The following is an 18,011-nucleotide window of genomic DNA, read 5'->3' on the forward strand; positions in this document are numbered from 1 at the left end:
TTTGCAGAAGTTTTAACAATTCACAGGTACAAGTTAAGTGAATTCACTTGCTTGCATTAAAAAACTCCAGCTCTGGACAAATATTAAAAATATAAAACAATATTCTTTGAGAAATTAGGCAATGAGTATTTCACATTAGTCACTCAAACTGGTCTGTGTTTCAGGGATATATCATTGTTCCATAGTACCAAACTGTAAAACAGAAATAATAGTAAATACTAATTCCACAAGAATATTATAAAATGTAAACACTAACATTTGCAGTTTTGAGGGAGACCATCAGTCTTATGAGAAAATCAACAGTGTTATATTCAGAGAAAGATTTGAATGCTGCAGTGAGTCAGAGGGCCAGTTACAAACCAATTGAAGCTCATCTTTAAATGACATATTTGCAAGATGTCTGTTAACTCAGTACTGTCCATCTTGTGACCTGAATGAGGCAGGCAGGGAAAAAGTTGGAGGAGAATAGTGTGCTCTCACATAATTAAATCTGTATCATAATACAACACATTTTAGCCCAAATACTTTAAAAGTTTGGCTAAGCTCCTAGCAACTGAATGAAAACTGTTACAATTAGAAGCTCTGGGAACCGTAAATATAGCCTTGTTCTCTGCCTTAGGTCTAACATAGATTTATTACAAAAAATCCTCATAAAACTAATGAAATGCTTTGCAAACTAACACAAGGACTATTTCTAATAGCACTCCAGGGGTGGAAGATCAAATTTTTCAAAAGGCCTTATGTTTTAAAAAATTTGAGACAGAAATTCTCTTTTGAGTAAGGGCTATTTAGTTATTTTCTATGCAAGACAAAGATTAGGAATGAAAAAAAAATTATACTGACAAGATCTCTTCATTATTTGAGTGTAGTATAATCACTCAGATTATGACCTCAGAGTCAGTGTGGTTAAATTAGCATTTAAGTGCATGTATTATAGCTACATGGAGGTACAATCCCAGATTCCTATCTCTTATGTGACAGATGATTGCTACTATTTGGCATTCAAACAGCTTCTGAAAAATAGGAAGAAAAAACACACTAAGAATAACAATTAGTGACACAGCACTCTGTTACAGAAAACAAGCCAACAGTAAATGCTAGATTTCATAAAGACACACACACAACACAAACTTAGTCATCAAAGTACTGAAGGATTAAAGCACACGCAGGCCCTAAACTAATGTGAGTTTGGTTTTGTGTTTTCCCTTTGTTTAGATTACGGTCTCACATTTCACTTCTGCAGATTACAAGTATGTGTGGTAGTACCCATGAGACCCTAATATCACAGATAAATCCGAAGAATCAGAACCCTCAGTCAATGTTTCTGAGGGTAAACCCAAGCACTGCATCCATACCAATGCTATACAGTATACTGTACACTGCCAGGCTTTGCAATATTCTGTGTTCTTGCTCCCACTGGTAATGTTGAAGAATGCCATGAATTCAACTGATATCAAAAGCAGCCACAACGATGTCTGCAATTAGAAAGTGATTCTGCAGTTGAGCTATTCTTGCCTCCAACTGAACAGGATTTTGCCTAACATCTGAAAAAGGAAATTTAAAAGGACAAATACACAAGAAGCGATCTAGTACCCCCAAATATCTGATTGTTACCCCTTGACAGCATGCTGACTTACCTCACCACTGAAAATTTGTTCATTGTGTTTTTCTACATCCTTTCCTATGATGCAAATTGTTTTTAATATTGACACATTTACATTTAAAAATTGGGAGACACACCTTTACTTATACGTATTGCTAAATGAGAACAAAATTCAAACTGAATCATGTTAGCTATTTCTGCTGACACCCAAACCATGTGCTCCTTTCCTTACTTCTCTGTAACTCTTTACTTGAATTTATAAATCCTGTCATTTTTTTTTTGGTGTAACAGACCATATTGTCATCATAATTTGTTATTCTTAAAAGTCTCACACTACTTACAAGGTATTTGTCTTAGGTTTACAGATCTTTCAGTCAAACATGTTCACAAGCAAGTCAATCTCTTGGTTGTAAATTAAAAGTGCACCTTTTAGGTGTTACTGGGCTTAGAGATTACTTTTCTAAGGGAAAAATACCTTAAGTTATTAAAAAAACCTGAATGATTAAGCACCTTTAACAGAGATTGACAGAACAGTTTACAACAATAACCTGAAGTGTTAAATTACTCATACAGAGATTTCATCAAAGCCTCTGCTCAACTTTCTGTTCTGTTTAATAGATGAGAGATCTAGTTAAAATGATCCTAAGTCAAGTATTGAACAAATCATGGAATGATAAGAGTATGAGAAATAGGAGTATTGCCAGTAAGGAAACTAAGCAATCAAAACCCAGAGCAAGACTGCACTGCAAGTGGGAGCTCAAGAGTAAGAGCAGGAATCGGGGCTAAAGATCAAGGATGATAGCCAAGGCACAAGGCCAAGGTACAGTAACAGGCAATGTGAGTAAAACTGAGGGTCCCAGAGCAATGAGTGCAATTTGCTCTGATGGGTAGGCAGCTATCAGTCAGTCTGACACCAGTCTTCAATCCTGGGAGACCAGTTTCACACAGGTGACCTCTGTAGTTTAGTATTTAAAAAAGAATACACGAATGTCCATTTGAATTTTATAAACACAAGACAATTTCCATATACAAGTATAACATGAACACTTAAAATATCTTAGATGCTACTATGTAGTAAGTGGCCTGACTAGGTTATTGAGAGCTTTGAGTTTACAGTGATCTCAGCCCACCATTGCTTTCTGGGTTTTTAGCTTTGTCTTCATTTCAGAGACAGATTTTAGTCAGATCTAGAACTTTCCCCCTATATATAGACATATTGCATGAAAGAAGCAGTACTGTGTATGTGTGAAAGCAAGTATGTGGCTGTTTATTTTATATACCATAGCAGAGAAATTGTCTGCAATGTTGTGTGAACCCATCAGCACAGAGGTAGAAGAGGTATTACACTTCATCTGCAGCTGAAAATTCTGTCAATTGACAGAAAAGGGGCAGAGTGACATGGGAAATGCAGACAGGCAATACATATAAAGAGACAGAGAGCAAGTATACCAGAAAAAAAGTATATGAAATACATTTGATACAGGTGAAAGATGTCAGCTTATTGCTTTTTATTTATAGACCTGCACAGAAGTATACAGTGCTTTGTCATACAAAAATTAAATTGATGCAGGTAGCTCAAAGAGTAGGCATGTGAAATCAGAATTGACATGAAGAGAGAAATAGACCAAGTTAAATTATTGTGGAATAGGAACTGCTTTATCCTCTGGTCATCACAATAAAAAATGCAATGAATTATTCTGAAGAAATATTTGGTGTCTTGCTAATGAGACTTAAAGTGTCATTATACAATATAAGATGCTCAGACAGGAGTTAGCGATAAGCAGATAAGTCTTGGGTGGAAAAGGGTGCAAGACTAGAAAATACATAATAGTAAAAGCCACACACGGACATGTCCAAGAAAGAGGTCTTACACCCTAAGCAAAACTATTTCCTGGAAGGATGTCATCTCAAAGACCAACCTCTTCTATAACCTACAGAAAAGATAAAACACAAACAGAATTTCTCATGAAGAAACACCAGTTACTTTCTGCTCCCAAAATACACTCTAAAGATAGCAGAATCCAGAAACATTATCTCGGAATACATCTTTCATATTTGTACACACTTAATTGTTATGTATGATGCAAAAATATTTTATTTACTTTATCAATCTTTAAATTTTATGAAGGAATTGACTGTTGTAAGGATTCAAAGATTCAACAGCAGTCGAAGGGACTGACTGAGATCCAAATCTAGAATAATGTATAGTATATAGCATAGTATCTCACATTCAGACCCCAACCCAACATGCAAATGCTCTTTGGTGCATTTGCAAATGACCTACGATCTCTGTAGAATGGAAGTAAGTTCTGCGAGGACTGAAGTAAGAGAATGAATATGATAATTTTCTGTGAAGTTAATTATAGCAAAATTACTTGTGCATTTTGGTTTTTTGTAAAATTATCACAAGGCTTGTATAAGAATAATGGATACATGTAGTGTGCCTATAAATTCTCACTCATACAGGATAAACCACTGTAGCAATGCTTTGAAGTTAACAAGCCTTCCCAGTTCATTACAGATAAAAATACTGAGTTCCACCTTCAATTTTAAATTAATAACTGTTAGCGATGTAAACAAGCTTTGAATTTAATTTCTAGTACCACACAAGCAGCAACAGCAATTTCTTTTCATACATTTGAGATATATAAAGACAGGCAGCAAACACCAACTCTTCAAAAACTCCGCAAAATGTTTTTATTACTTTTCTAAATTTTTTTAAATATAGACTTAAGACAGTAACACACAGCAATTCACTGCTTCCAGCACTATGAAGCAGTAATGGTTTATTATTTTGTACTTGATAGGATAAGCATTATTTACAACTCTAAAGAATCCTGAATTTTGAAAGTCTCTGACTTTATTTCACAAAGCAGCAAAAGGACATTTTAGACAGGATGAATAAGAGAATAAATACTTTCAGAAAACAGACAACTTGAGAATAGTTCTAATGGGAACAGTTTCACCTGACAGAAATAATAAAATGTATTCTCTCAAAGGACAAGGACTTATTTTTTAGCTGGTTTTCTTCTTACAAAATCACAAAAAAACCCCAAAACTTTAAGATCATCAACTATCACTGCCAAGTCCACCACTTAACCTTGTCTTTAAGTGCCGCATCTACATATTTTACATACGTCCATGGATGATGACTCAACCACTTAAGTGGACAGCCTATTCCAGTGCTTGACAGTTCTTTCAAGTGAAGAATTTTTTTCTCATATACAATCTCCCCCAGCACAACTTGAGATCATTTCCTCTTTCAATCAGCACCAATTAAATACACATCCTGATGTTCTGCATCACACACTTTCCTCATAACTAAAAAACTGTCAAACACTTCCCAACTGCTGCTGTCATTTAACATAAAAATTTATGAAGCATCTCTGAGAATAGCTCACTAGATCACATTTACATGGATAACTCAGTCTGCATGGACTAAGTAGGACTGAATTAATGAATGTACTGTTGCTTCACATACCAAAAGCGTGGCTAAAGGGATAATCTGCAAATGCAGAAGCAGGGACTGGGAGCTGCACTGGCTGCAGTCATTGATGACTCCTCTGCAGTCTCAAGAAGCTACTCTTGCTCAGGTCAGGGTGCTTGATCCATGTTACTGGGAATGACTCAGGACACAGGCAATAAGACAGCCGGTGTCCACACTTCATGTTTGCTTTCTCCTCTGTCCCAGTTTCATTCCCAGAAATGCTGTGATTGTGAAAGGCACAGTGTGACACCGTAAGAGACTTAAGTCTTCTCTGCACAAACAAACACAGTCTGGGTGGCAGTAACAAAGCAAAAGCTTCCCCGAGGGCATACACCAGGATTATCAACAAGGGAGGACTACTGCTGGATTAAGGCTTTGGCCCACTGTCAGCTACAGCCAAACTCCCACTGAAGTCAGCAGAGCCAGGATTTCACGTCTGTTGCAGCAATTTTGACACCCTGCCTGTTCTGCCTTGGGACTTCCAGCCAGCACAAAAGGGGTCTTAACAGTGCCAGAAGCTTTTGCATTAGGAACTGCAGGCAGAAGCCCTGAAATCCTTCACATAAACATCCAAATACTCATCAGCCATTTAAGAAATTTAAGACACTGCCAAACTCCCAGGGATTCAAACCTGCATACACAAGTATGATGTTTCACATTGGCACACCATGCTGAAACACCCTTGTCCTGTTTAAGTGCTGTCTTTTTTTTTTCTTTTTATGAGAGTGTTATGGCAGAAGATTCATGTTTTGATTGAACAGAGCAAAAAGCAAGCTAAATTATATGCTTAATACAAATCTCATGCAATAATGATGAAAGAACTGTAAAATGCAACAAAAGCAGACACCTTCTCAAGTAAACTCTCCTCTAAATTCAGTATGTGTAGGCAGTATAGGTAAAATGGAAATGCATTAAGAAAAGATGAAACTGTAGATCAGACTGGCCAAAAGTCTTAATGAGACTGTAAAATATTATGGTAAGTCTCTGTTTAAAATATACTCAACCTTTGTCACTGAATATAAAACAGAAACATAGCAAGATGTCAGAAATATCTTACAGAAATATCTCTAAGTCAAGTTGGCATGTAATTACAGTGCTCAACAAACACAGGGAACCAGTTATAAGTCCCTGACCTGTGATAAATTTTTGTTGACTTCAGCACAAAGCAAAAATAAATAATTGTAGGCTGCAGGTCTAGACCTTGGTCGTTATTTCATCTAAACACAAAAGAGCTTCAGTTTAGCAAGGATGGTATGAACTTTGCAAAGAACACCAATTTAAAAAGCAGTCAAATTCTGCTGCTGCTACACAATGAAGAAGCAACCACTTCATCTTAGGCACTACTCAGATGCCCTACTTACAATATGTAACATCATTACAAAATAACTCGATATTTATAGTTGGATTTATTAGACTTACATTGTCATGTAAAGACAGACACACACATAGTACTCTGTTAGATTAGTTTAGATTAATTTAAGATGTTGGGGTTTTTCCAAATTCTGATCCCTTATTTTAAGAGAAGACTTGTAAAAAAGGGTTAAACCTTAGAATGGGATATATTTTGAATTTCATTCAGCTTTGCAAAAAACATATTTTCTTAAAATGGCTGCAATTCAGGATCTTCTAGGAATAAAATTTCTCCTGAAATACTCAACATTTCCAAATGTACATACCATTAGAACAAACCTACACTTGAGATTCAATTCTAGGTTTACAGAAACAGCTACAGAATGCAGAAACAACAAAACATTTCATTCTAAAAGCTTTAGCCACTGGTTTTTAGTTCTTCATCAACAGTCGTTAGCTTTAAGAATAGCAGTTATAATAGTGGTCATAACTGCTCTAAGCTTGCTTAAAAGTATTACTGCTGAAGTTTACTGAACTACTCTGGTTTGAGTAAACGCATGGCAAAAACCAAGCATTGGAACACCTATTTTCCGATGCAAGGGCATACAGTGGCATAAGATCTTCCACTTTTCCTTCTGGACGGAGGCAAGGGAATAAGGCCACACTAGTATCAGTGAAAGATAACTAGCACAAAATAAGTCACACACTAGGCATCATCCTTTGCAATGAGAAATTCAAGCTGAATGTTAGGAGAAAAAGGGCTGGGGAAAATGAATGTGCATGTTTAAACATTATCTTCATCGTTCTAATGAGATATTTAGTTATACATCCCTCTCCTATTGCTAAGTAGGAGAACATATCATGACAGCCAAACTGCAGAACATTCATCATCATAAAATTAGGTTCCTTACAAAGTTTTCTTAATACTTTCTTATTTGTGTCTGTAGCAAGTATTTTCTATTTGTAGGAAATTTTATATATATAATTTTTTTAAGCATCCAAGGAAAGACAACATGAGTTATTATTCTGCTAATATCATTGTCTAAAGGCAGAAGAAAGTGTTGTCAGATATTCAGAACTGGATATTTTTAAAATTATCTCATTCACAGGTGGTCCTTTACTAACCACAGACAGACAACAAGGTCCTTTGATTCCTGTTTCTATAATTCTAAATTATTAACACTTGACTGTCAGAGCTAAATATTCAAAAAACATCTTCAGACTCTCCATCCTATTTCTTCTTCAGTGTTCTAGAAATCTTTCTGGATACTGCCCTTATATTCCCTCTCTTCACACAAAAAACTTGATATTCCATGTTTTCTGATTAGTTGCTGCAATTTTTTCATGTGACTATTCAGTGAGAAACTAAAAAATAAAAAAGTGAACGATCATGGAATCAGAGCTTGAAAAAAAAGAAGTCAGGTGTTACCTTCAGAAAACCTCTCAACACTTTTCCACTTGACTTTTTTTTCCTGTGTGTTCCTTTGGTTTTTTGCTATGCTCTATATAATAATCACCATTCTGTCTTCAGTCTAAGTTTCTTTATACCTTCACTTACACTCTTCTTTATCACATTCCTGTTTGTCTAAGTTTATTTTTCATTGTATGGACCTAACCACCTCCTCTCTGCTTATCTCTACATTCACACAAGCCCACACCAAGTGATCTAAAGTCACTTTAGCCACGGCTTAAAAATTTTAAAATTTACCTCAAGCCTTTATACCTCCATCTTTCCCCTCATAAAGAAGTTGGAATCTCAGCATGAACAGTGTCAGGAGAAATGGTGTTAACACCAACAAATACATTGAACTTTAAGTTTCATTTTTACTTAACAATGAAATAACAAAGCAGAACCAGACTAAAGTATTTTATTTGAAAGTTTTTTTCATTATCTCAAAGTGATACCTACAGCTTAAATATAAAATTCTAATTTCATATTGAATTGAATTAATTTCAGAATTGAATCTGCTGTCTGCTTAACTTACTAACTAGTCCCTTAGACTAATTCACACGTTATATACACTTAATGTTGAGAATACACTTGTTTGAACTATTGGATCACCTGAAGAAGCTCAACTTAACCACAAATGATCAAATGCCTGACAAAAATGCAGAAAGAAACAATTCTTTGGGAAGAATAATTCCCTATATGAGAATTGTGCTAGACACTGAACTCTTGACAGATGTTCCAAAGCCAGTGAATACTGGGCATTTATTCCCAGTACTTCTAAGAGGATTGTTACTTGTCTTTTGCCATGTGTACCCCACATCTGTTTCACAGCCACCTTTTATTGCCTTAACAAGCTAAAGTGTTTGGACTCTCCCTGAGCAGAACAGTGTAACCAAACCCACAGGGATGGGAGCTCCAAGAAACATTTAAACCAGCACACCATCTTTCATAGTGGGTAGAATTCTAACAAGACCAAGCACTGGAGTTTTGACCACTTCAGCCAGTTCTCCTCTGCTGCAACTTAGATTAATCTTAGTCCTTGGGTAACAGTCTTCAGCACATAATAGCTGAGGTGTGCCAGGAGGTCTTGGAAAGAGCCCTCTTCTCTGCAGTACATATACATTCTTATGTGTCAGGGCAAGAAGCCCTGGATTTTGTCATCAGCAAGAGCACTGTGCAAGATTGCTGTCTTTTCTAAAAGCATTCCCTCCAGGGAATTCAAAATGATCAGGCAGTTTCAGGAATGGCAATCTCGGCCTGGGCTGAATACAAATCAAATACATAAATGAAATTGCACATCATTAACACTTACTGATGAGAAGTATTGACAGCAGTACGGCCTTTTCCCTTTCCCAGGATTATTTGAGTCTAACTTTATATACTTCATACATAATTATTTATATACTATAATTATACTGCTCTTCCATACTGGTATCAAGATGCTCCTGATTTCAATGGGCTGAAGGGTTAATATTAGGGCAGACTCATTAGTGGCCATTACATTTAATAGGAATTTAAGTCACTGCTCTGTGTGTTGTAAGGATGCTTGTTTTCAAAATCACAGCAGTAAATTGAAAATACAAGTCTTAATTTAATTCATAAAGCAATTCTATGCTTTTAGAATAAGTTATAATTCCTTTCCATCTTTAAACTACAAAAATCAGAAATAATTTCTCACTCTGTTGACCCTGGTCAAGATTTTAAACTGCCTCTTTTGGATGCATAGCTTAAAAATGCTGTGTAGTTTCCAGTTTATCTCCCACCTGCTTAAAGGAAATATTTCACACTTCTTTGAAATTCAAACTGCAAAGTGAGTGATTGGTGGGGAAGCAGAAGCAGCTTGATTACTATGGAGAGGCAGAATTTTGTTCGAAGCCTTGCTAAAAGAAAAACAATGACAACTGTGTTTATGATTCTCAACTCAAAAAATTTAATAAAATCTAGTATATTTGAATCTGCATAAATAGAGCCATTCTGAAAATGGATTGAAATTGCTAATGTTTCTTAATTGAAGGAAACCAACCACCAATTTCTCTTCCACTTCAGTTATGAAATGAAGGTAAACCATCTTGCATCCTTTTCATACCATCACACCTCTTTTGAACTATTTGCCCAATTCATAGGTTACATCCCAATCCAACAGAAATTTGCTTAACCGTGTGAGAAGATGATGCATTTCCAACCGGGTTGTTGATGGCTGAAGACCACAGTTCAGCCTTAGCATGGGTAACTGCTGGCACTACAGTGCTCACCTTGAATGAGACAATATCGGGAAGGTAATCTACAAACAGCTAACAAAGGTAAAAACCTCAGTGTTTACCACATTAGGCTCTAAATTGCATTAAACAGATTAATGGCCAGAGCCCAACCAATCTTTTTACACATGATCAGAAAACACCATATTTCAGTTATGTTGTGTTACAAAAAGCAGTGATTCGAATCCCTAATATTTTTTTCAATTAGAAAATTAAGCAGTAATTTTTGTTTTTGAAATGTGAATTTTTAATTCAAACTATTCATAGGAAAATTTAAAAGGAACTGTGATAAAAATGTCACAGAAAACCAATTCCAGGATCCTCAAGTTACAGACCTTTTCATACTTCTGTGGCAAAATACAGTGGCAAATTCATGCAGTGCCTCAAGGCATAAAACTCCCTGATATAAATTCAGCAAGATAGAGAGCAATTACACATTTTGACCTGAATTTCTTCATTTCTCAGGCATTTTTAATACAAGGTGATTTCTATTTGCATTTTACAATTTTCCAAGTCCGCTAATTGCAATGCATTCTAAAATAAATGTAAATTGTCTGTACAGCCACCATCCAATCTCTAATGGACAGATGCTCATATAAAAATTCAACAGGATCAGCGACAAGCTAGCAGTAACTAGTGGGGTGAGGGTAGACAGAACTGACTTGACTCTCAGCTGAACTTCCTTGTTTAACCACAGGGATAATCAAATTAGGTCTAGGTCAAAGTCAAGTATGTGCCAGAGCAGCTGTGCCACGCAGCAAATAAGGGCTGCTGGTGTATCGATATATACAGTAACGGTGTTTTGATTTTGTCAACCACCATTTCACATCTTGCAATTCAGAGCTGCTGCAGGAGAGAGAAGGTGGCCTCCTGCACTCCAGCCTTGCTGCTGGGCTCTGTAGAGTCAGCTGCCTCACAGGCTGCTCCAAGGCTTGCGGCAGAGCAGCCCATTAGCACTCACTGCAGCACTTCAGTAGCCTACCTCTTGTCCACAAGGAAAACATTAGAGCTGTCCAGCATAGTAACTAATAACCAACTAATCCTCCCCCCATGGGATGAGAGATGTTTAAATCTCCCTGGCAGAACGAAATGACTGGACTGGTGACAACATTCTTATCCACAGAAACTTATTCTCACATTTAGCTCATTTAGGACCCAAATTAACTACTACAAATAGATGCTTTCAACATACAGTGATTCTGGGACCTGTAGTGCTTTGGCTTAATATTTTATGATTTTCCTGTTTCAGTAAATGAAAATAAATTGATTTATGAAGTAAATGCACAGGTACTGAAAACGGCAGCTGTAGTTTTTTGATACCCATCTGTCCTCCTCTTACTCCATCTGTTTCCTTCACTCATTGCACTGGAATTCAGCTTCACAAAATGCAGTCCAAACTCTTTCATGTAACACAGTGTAAGTTACCTAGTTACCCAGCTAAAAGACATTTTCAAACTAAATCACTCTCCTTGTACTCTGTAGAAGGCAACAGACATGGATTTTGTGGCTAATATATGTCTGAATGTTTTTTTCAACAAAATATACAACTGTCAGTAAATTTCCTCTGATTTCAGATGGCACACTTGGAAATAATACCATAAAGGCTCATTATTTTAAACAACTATTGATTACATCTTGGGGATTTTCACCAATTCCACTTGATGCTGCTTTTAAAATGGTAAGTACCTACATAATTCTATGATTTATAGACTGCTTTGATTTTATAGATAATACAACAGTAAAAATACACACTAATATATAATTTCATTTGATGATATAGCCTTTATTAAACTGTGTTGACTGACTTTTTTTATTCTTCAACAGTTCTTTGGCCTGTTAATGATTAAAGATTTGGATTTCCCTCTTTACACTAAATGTAAGTGTTTGACAGGAAAAGAAAACCTAAGAAATCACTCTCTCCTTACAATCCAAAATGGAAGTTAAAATATAAAGGCTGAAATTAATTTACTGTAAATTTTGCATAGCACAAATACAAAAGCTACTACCAAAACCCATTTGTTCTACAGGAAACTATAAGCAAAGGCTATTTCCATTATTATCTCATCTTTAAGGCAGTGTGGTACACGAGGTCAGTCGAAGGTCAAGAAGGGAGGCTGCTGTTACTCTATAAAAGGGCTCACACTTTTACATAAGTATCTCCGTGTTCATGATGTCTTCCATTTCTACACCAACGTGGTACCTTGAATACCTACATACCTGGAATACTTTGGTTTATGCATTTACCACTTCGTTATTGGCATCACATTAAAAGGGAATAGTTACATTTTATTTGCAATACAGCGGTCTTTCAACTGATACTGAATTTATACAGAATAGAAAAATTCAATACTAGTATACAGTGCATAGGAAGAAGCATTTAAACATAAAACTTTGTGATCTAGGTGATTGTAACTATTTCTAATTTTGGTGGGTTTTTTAATTCCATACATTATTTTACTAAAAATTCAGTAGCACAACTGCCTGAAATATTTGTTTGAGTCAAAAGCAATAAACTACATAACCTCTTGAGATACAGAAGTGTTTATAATATAAGGAAACTTAAATAAATGGTGAGAATTTAGGTTGGAAATAAAATGTTTTTCCAAGTTGAAAAATAGAAACAAATGATGGTAATAGCACTTTGTAAAATAGAACTTTCATATTACAGATCCATTATCATGATGTAGGTGACTAAAAAACAAGGACTGTAATTATTTCAATCTTTATGTGTATTTAAATATTTAAAAGTCAATTCTTCCTTTCTATGGCAGAGTTTGAAATACTTACAAATGAAAGGAAAGAACTAAACTGCTGGTATTAACCATATAGAAAAAAAATTTGTCTGTATACCTCCCGTGGTCTTTAAAAAGCATTAATAATTAAGCATTTGCATAAAGATAAAGCAAGAAAACACATGCAAAAACATTTATCTTTTAGACATCTGCATGCTACTTATCTTGATCTGTTCCATAAATAGAAACTAATTATGGAGAGACTGAAACCAAGACAATGCCCTAGAAAGAGGCAACCTTTTTTAAATATACTCAAAAAGGTGTGAGTAAATCTGCATCATACAGATTCATATTTAACACATAGATCTTTTTTTGGTCTAATCTTCCTCCTTTCACAAGCAACAGTTAAGCTTCTATTAATTCCATTAAAAGCATGATGTATTATTTCTCTAGTAAAATTGCCTGCCCTGCAGAGTATCAATATTAACTGTAAATGGTAGAATTGTAAAGGCTCTAGTGTAAAAAAGCATTCAGCCCTCTAAATTAATGCCTGAGCTCTGACTTTTAAGAGAAGACAGAGATCAGCAAGTCAGCTGCTGCTCATATTGCTTTCTTATTCATAATTGAAAAACCAGAGGCTTGGGGAGTACTTGGCAACCTAATCCATTTCTTCTCAGGAATTTTATATAAGTTTTCTTTTAATATAATTTTATTCTCCTGCTTTCTTCTTCTGTTATAAATATAATTTCAGAAACAAGTTTGATCCAAGGCTAAATTTCAAACCCCAAAACTGACACAATATAGGGGTCAGCAGTGAGGTTGAAATTTCAAATATGCTGAATCAATCCTGCCAAGGTGGGTGTTAAGGCTTCTCAGTTTCAAAGCGTAGCTCAGCTGCTGTATTTGGACAGTAATGTTCCCCAGAGTCACTGCAGAAGCGCATATCAAGCTGTTTCTCAGAGCAAATAACAACTCTTTATATATCAGCAAAAGGAGGCTGGCAAAGGACAAAATAGAAGACCCTTCAGCCACTTAGAGCTGGAAAGAATCCTTAGAAGGACTGCAACACACCCAAGTCAGGAAAAATATTTTCTTTGCAAGCTGGGAGGAAGAGGTGGTTAGATGGATCCAAGGAAGTCAGCCAAGTTAAAAGTTGCATGCTGGATTTCACAAAATTAAGCGCAACCACAGCTCTTTTTTTTAGACACCTGTTCTAAAGGGAAGGGAGATTAAGATGCCTGAAATGATTACTTTTCACAGGCAGGGTCACTCAGAAATCTGATCTGTATGATTGCAGACACTTGTAAACATTGATTTACCAGGATACAGCACCGAGCTATAATTCACACTTTTAGTGCTGCACAGCAACCCAGCAGCCAAGACCGCATCCCATTAGAACAGTGTACAAAGTGACAATTTGCTATGCTGCTTTACAAAAATCATAATGGGAAGAAATACCTTTAGGACTGTCCTAAAATACCATCTGTTCACAGAAAAAGACAAAATTAATTCACATACAACATTTTGACAGCTAGTAGCAGCAGTAAGCATTATCCCTTCCCCCTACCGTTCACCTTAAAAGAGACTATTCTAAATCACTTCAGTTTTGGCATGTACATTTTCTGTGACAAAAATATACTGAAGCAACTGAATATGATAACAAGGTGCAAAAAAAGCATAGCCTAAGCTGGAATACACAACCCAGTACACATGTTCTGTTTGCCATATAGTGCTACCCTGAAATAGCACTATATACACTATAGTAGAATATTTGCACAAATACAGGGAGCTCTGAATGGCAGCAAGAGGCACTTGCAGCCTAGATTAATCCTAGTGTGTGTCTTCAGAGACCGATTTCACACCAGCTGGACTTTAACCTAAATAGCATTTAGGTTAAATAAATCACGGAGTCCTAACTTCCTGATTCAGTGCAACAGCACTACCACTTCAGTCTACCTTAAAGCAAGGGCAAAATGAATTATGTAACTAAGTCTAAGTGGATGCACTGGGCATGGTAAAGAAGGAATGCAGATGATCATTTAAAGCTAAAGCTTTAAAATTAGATCACAGAAAATGCATTTAAATAGTTACAGCAGCAATTATTTAATTTCAAACTACTCAACACTATGAGACCATAACCTGAAAATTTATTCTATGATTTGATTTGTAGACAGCTGCTAAAATACCAGATTTCAGCTTTCCTTGGTTAACTGATCAGAACGTGCTTTTCATTCATTCTTGGTTTTTAAACTTTATTGTTAATGCAGAAAATCTGCATAATACCAAAAACTGAGACTCAAAGAGATGGAACTTGATCTCAAAATATCAGGGCTTGCTGCAGTTTTTGGTATTTTTTTAGTATTTAATTAACTAAAAACTTCACTTCAGAATTATAGTTCAGTGACAAATAACTTCATTACACAGTGACTGTCTGTGGTGTTTTATGTCCTTCCAGAAGGCTGATTTCAAAAACATACAAAATCTTGGAGGGGGGGAGTGGCAAGAAGGAAACAACCTGAAACAACCTTAGCTTACATTACCAAAAGCAAAATTCCCTGTTCAAGTTCAAACTAAATGGCATCTTGGAGGTGAGAACAGAAAAGTAATCACATCACGCAAGATGACTTGAAGAGGAGACTCCTCAAGGCAGGAGATGCAACAAACCAGCTACTTGCATTAATTCAAGGAAAAAATAGAAAATATTGATAATGTGTTTATATAGTGTTTTGAAAGACAGGAAATTAAATCTGTAGGATTAAATAGGATTTGTCAGTCATCAGAGGAATATCTTTTTCTTTTCTTCCTTTCCAACTTCTGCACCACCAAGTTCAACATTATCAGTAGGTCATTTCGTACCTTCTCAAAGGTATTAACAGCAGTCCAGATGCCACAAGCATGGCAAAAGTTACACAGCTGTGCCTAGTCCCTCTGCTACTGAATAATCTATTGCAATCAAGGTATTAAAGAATAAATCTAATACAGTTTAGGAGATACACTGAAATTTCAGTTATGTATGCATATGGTGGGGTTAGCTCTCTGCAGAGGACCACAGGTCTAGCATGAAATTGCTCTTCAGCTTGCTAGGCAAACAACCTGCACTGATCTTCAGCTCAGTATAATGTTGATGCCTCCTCCACTGCAGAGCAAAGAGGTAACATTTCACTTTACTCAAGTGTCATATCTCCTAGAAAGAAACTACATTTCCTTGGTTTATTGATACAAGTTCAGAGGATACTGACATCCATACATAAAAAACAAGCACTGAATACTGTTATATATTAAGGAGAACTGAAGAGATGTGCAAGACAGAACTCCAGATAGGCCCATTGAGTATTCATCAAGGTTGAGTATTCATCCATGATAACCACTGGAGGTATACTGAAATATACCATGCTAATGGCCAGTTTGCTCCTTTCCTTGCTGTGCCAAAGCACTCATAGGTAACTTACATAGCTCACATGGGAACTTTTGATCACTTCTGGTCAGGCTAGTACTGCAATCTATTTTGGATCAATTCTCTGTTGGTTTTGTCCCTTCCTTTCAGACACTGTTCAGGTTTTGGCTAAGAAAAAGCCAGTTTTCTTCATAGCAGTCTGTGTTCTGAACCTGTGGCCGGAGCAGTGTTAACAGCATAAGGCCATCCCCATTCACACATTACAATTTCATTGCAGATACGTGGATGACTTTAATAATCAATTTTCAAAAAAAAGGAGGCTTAGGATCTAGAAGGTATATTTTCAAAGCTTAAAACAAGAGGTTCACTCAATAATCCTTTTAATGGATAACAGGATAAGCAATGCTGCAGTGCCGGGTTGCTTTGGCCCGACTGGCTCCCGACACCGTGGGCGAGAGCGGCTGCGCCCAGAGCGCTGTCGAAGGCGGGGTGCGGCTGCAGGACACAGCTGCTCTACGGCACGGGTCAACTGCGCTGGGGAGAGGACTGCACCGAGGGCAGGGACAAGGAATAGGGAAAGGTCTTCTGTAGGCTTCCCAAAGGTGTTTACTCCCCAGACCCTGAACAAAGCCATATCTCAACTTATAGATGGGAGAGGTCCCAGGGGAAGATACACTCTTCAACCAACTGGGAGAAACACGAGGCAGGGAATACAACGTTTAAACCAAGAGGGGAGTATAGGGGGGGAGAACAACTTAAACCAATGGGGCTTTGAAGGATACAAAACTGATAAGGAAGTTTCCAGAAAAAGGGACAGGCATAGGAAGTGATTGACATTCCACAGGAGGAGGAACAGGGAACAAAAGGGCAGGTCTTTGGACAGATGGACAACTAGGGCAAAACCAACAGCACAGGGGGGAAAGGAACAATCCATTGGTAATCAAATATGCTATAACAATACAAAATGGGGGGTGTTTTAAAACTGACTACTGGGACCAAATTACAATCAAAAACACACACCACAAGTGGATTTCAAAAGGTTCCGCATTTAGAATAAGTTTAGGAAACAGATGAGATGAAATTAAAAAAATATACAACACATCAACCAGTGACAACTCCTTTCTATTCATTTACATACAGCATTCTGCCAGTCAGTAGCAGTCATTAAGCATTACCACCTTTCCCCATACTTCACCTTAAAAGGGACTATTCCATATCCCCATCTATTCAAGCATAAGCTGATCAACACTACTTTTATGCCTCTGTTAGAATTACTGCTGCTCAAAAGTGGCAATTCTAGGACAGATTTTATTGTTTTGGCTATTAATGTAAAAAAGTTCCTGTCCTGCTGAATCTTTTATTTCTTCTTCCCATGTTGTAAAAAGCACCCTGATATCTCTCTAAAAGATGCACCACAGCATAACTGTGTCCTCTGCATTAAAGACAGGATACTGAAATGCAGGATCAGCATTTCTCTAACAGTGCCTGCACATCTTCTGGTTGCCAAGATACAAAATACATTCAAATTTTTGAGGTTTTCATATATGAAAGCATCTTTTGGGGAAAATGTCCAAACAAACATTGTGGATGAGAGATTTTCTTTGTTTACAGAACAGATACTACATCATGAGGATCAAACTTGCCCACTTCATCTCTCACCAGTAATCTAAAAAACTCTGCATGTTTAGTAGTTCCCTGAGGATTTGCCTTTCTTATCTCTTTAATCTTGACAAAAGGACC

At 36.6% G+C, this 18,011-nt stretch overlaps 1 protein-coding gene across 6 annotated transcripts in view; it reads left to right on the forward strand.

Moving 5' to 3' along the window:
* Positions 1 to 18,011, forward strand: part of B3GALT1 (beta-1,3-galactosyltransferase 1) — a 181,351-nt gene that overhangs the window by 117,789 nt on the left and 45,551 nt on the right. For 3 of the 6 annotated variants that reach the window (XM_021534742.3, XM_021534748.3, XM_021534744.3), the window contains one exon: positions 11,720 to 11,823. Coding sequence is in view for 1 of the 6 variants with exons in the window: in XM_031505422.2 (XP_031361282.2) it covers positions 10,148 to 10,190; positions 11,720 to 11,823; positions 11,970 to 12,021 (199 nt within the window). In the remaining 5 variants the exon portion in view is untranslated. Of the gene's footprint in view, positions 1 to 10,013; positions 10,191 to 11,719; positions 11,824 to 11,969; positions 12,022 to 18,011 lie in introns of all 6 variants that reach the window. The other 3 variants (XM_031505422.2, XM_031505421.2, XM_021534743.3) reach the window with 3 other exon arrangements.

This window comes from Lonchura striata, chromosome 8, assembly GCF_046129695.1.
Source record: "Lonchura striata isolate bLonStr1 chromosome 8, bLonStr1.mat, whole genome shotgun sequence".
NCBI lineage: Eukaryota > Metazoa > Chordata > Aves > Passeriformes > Estrildidae > Lonchura > Lonchura striata.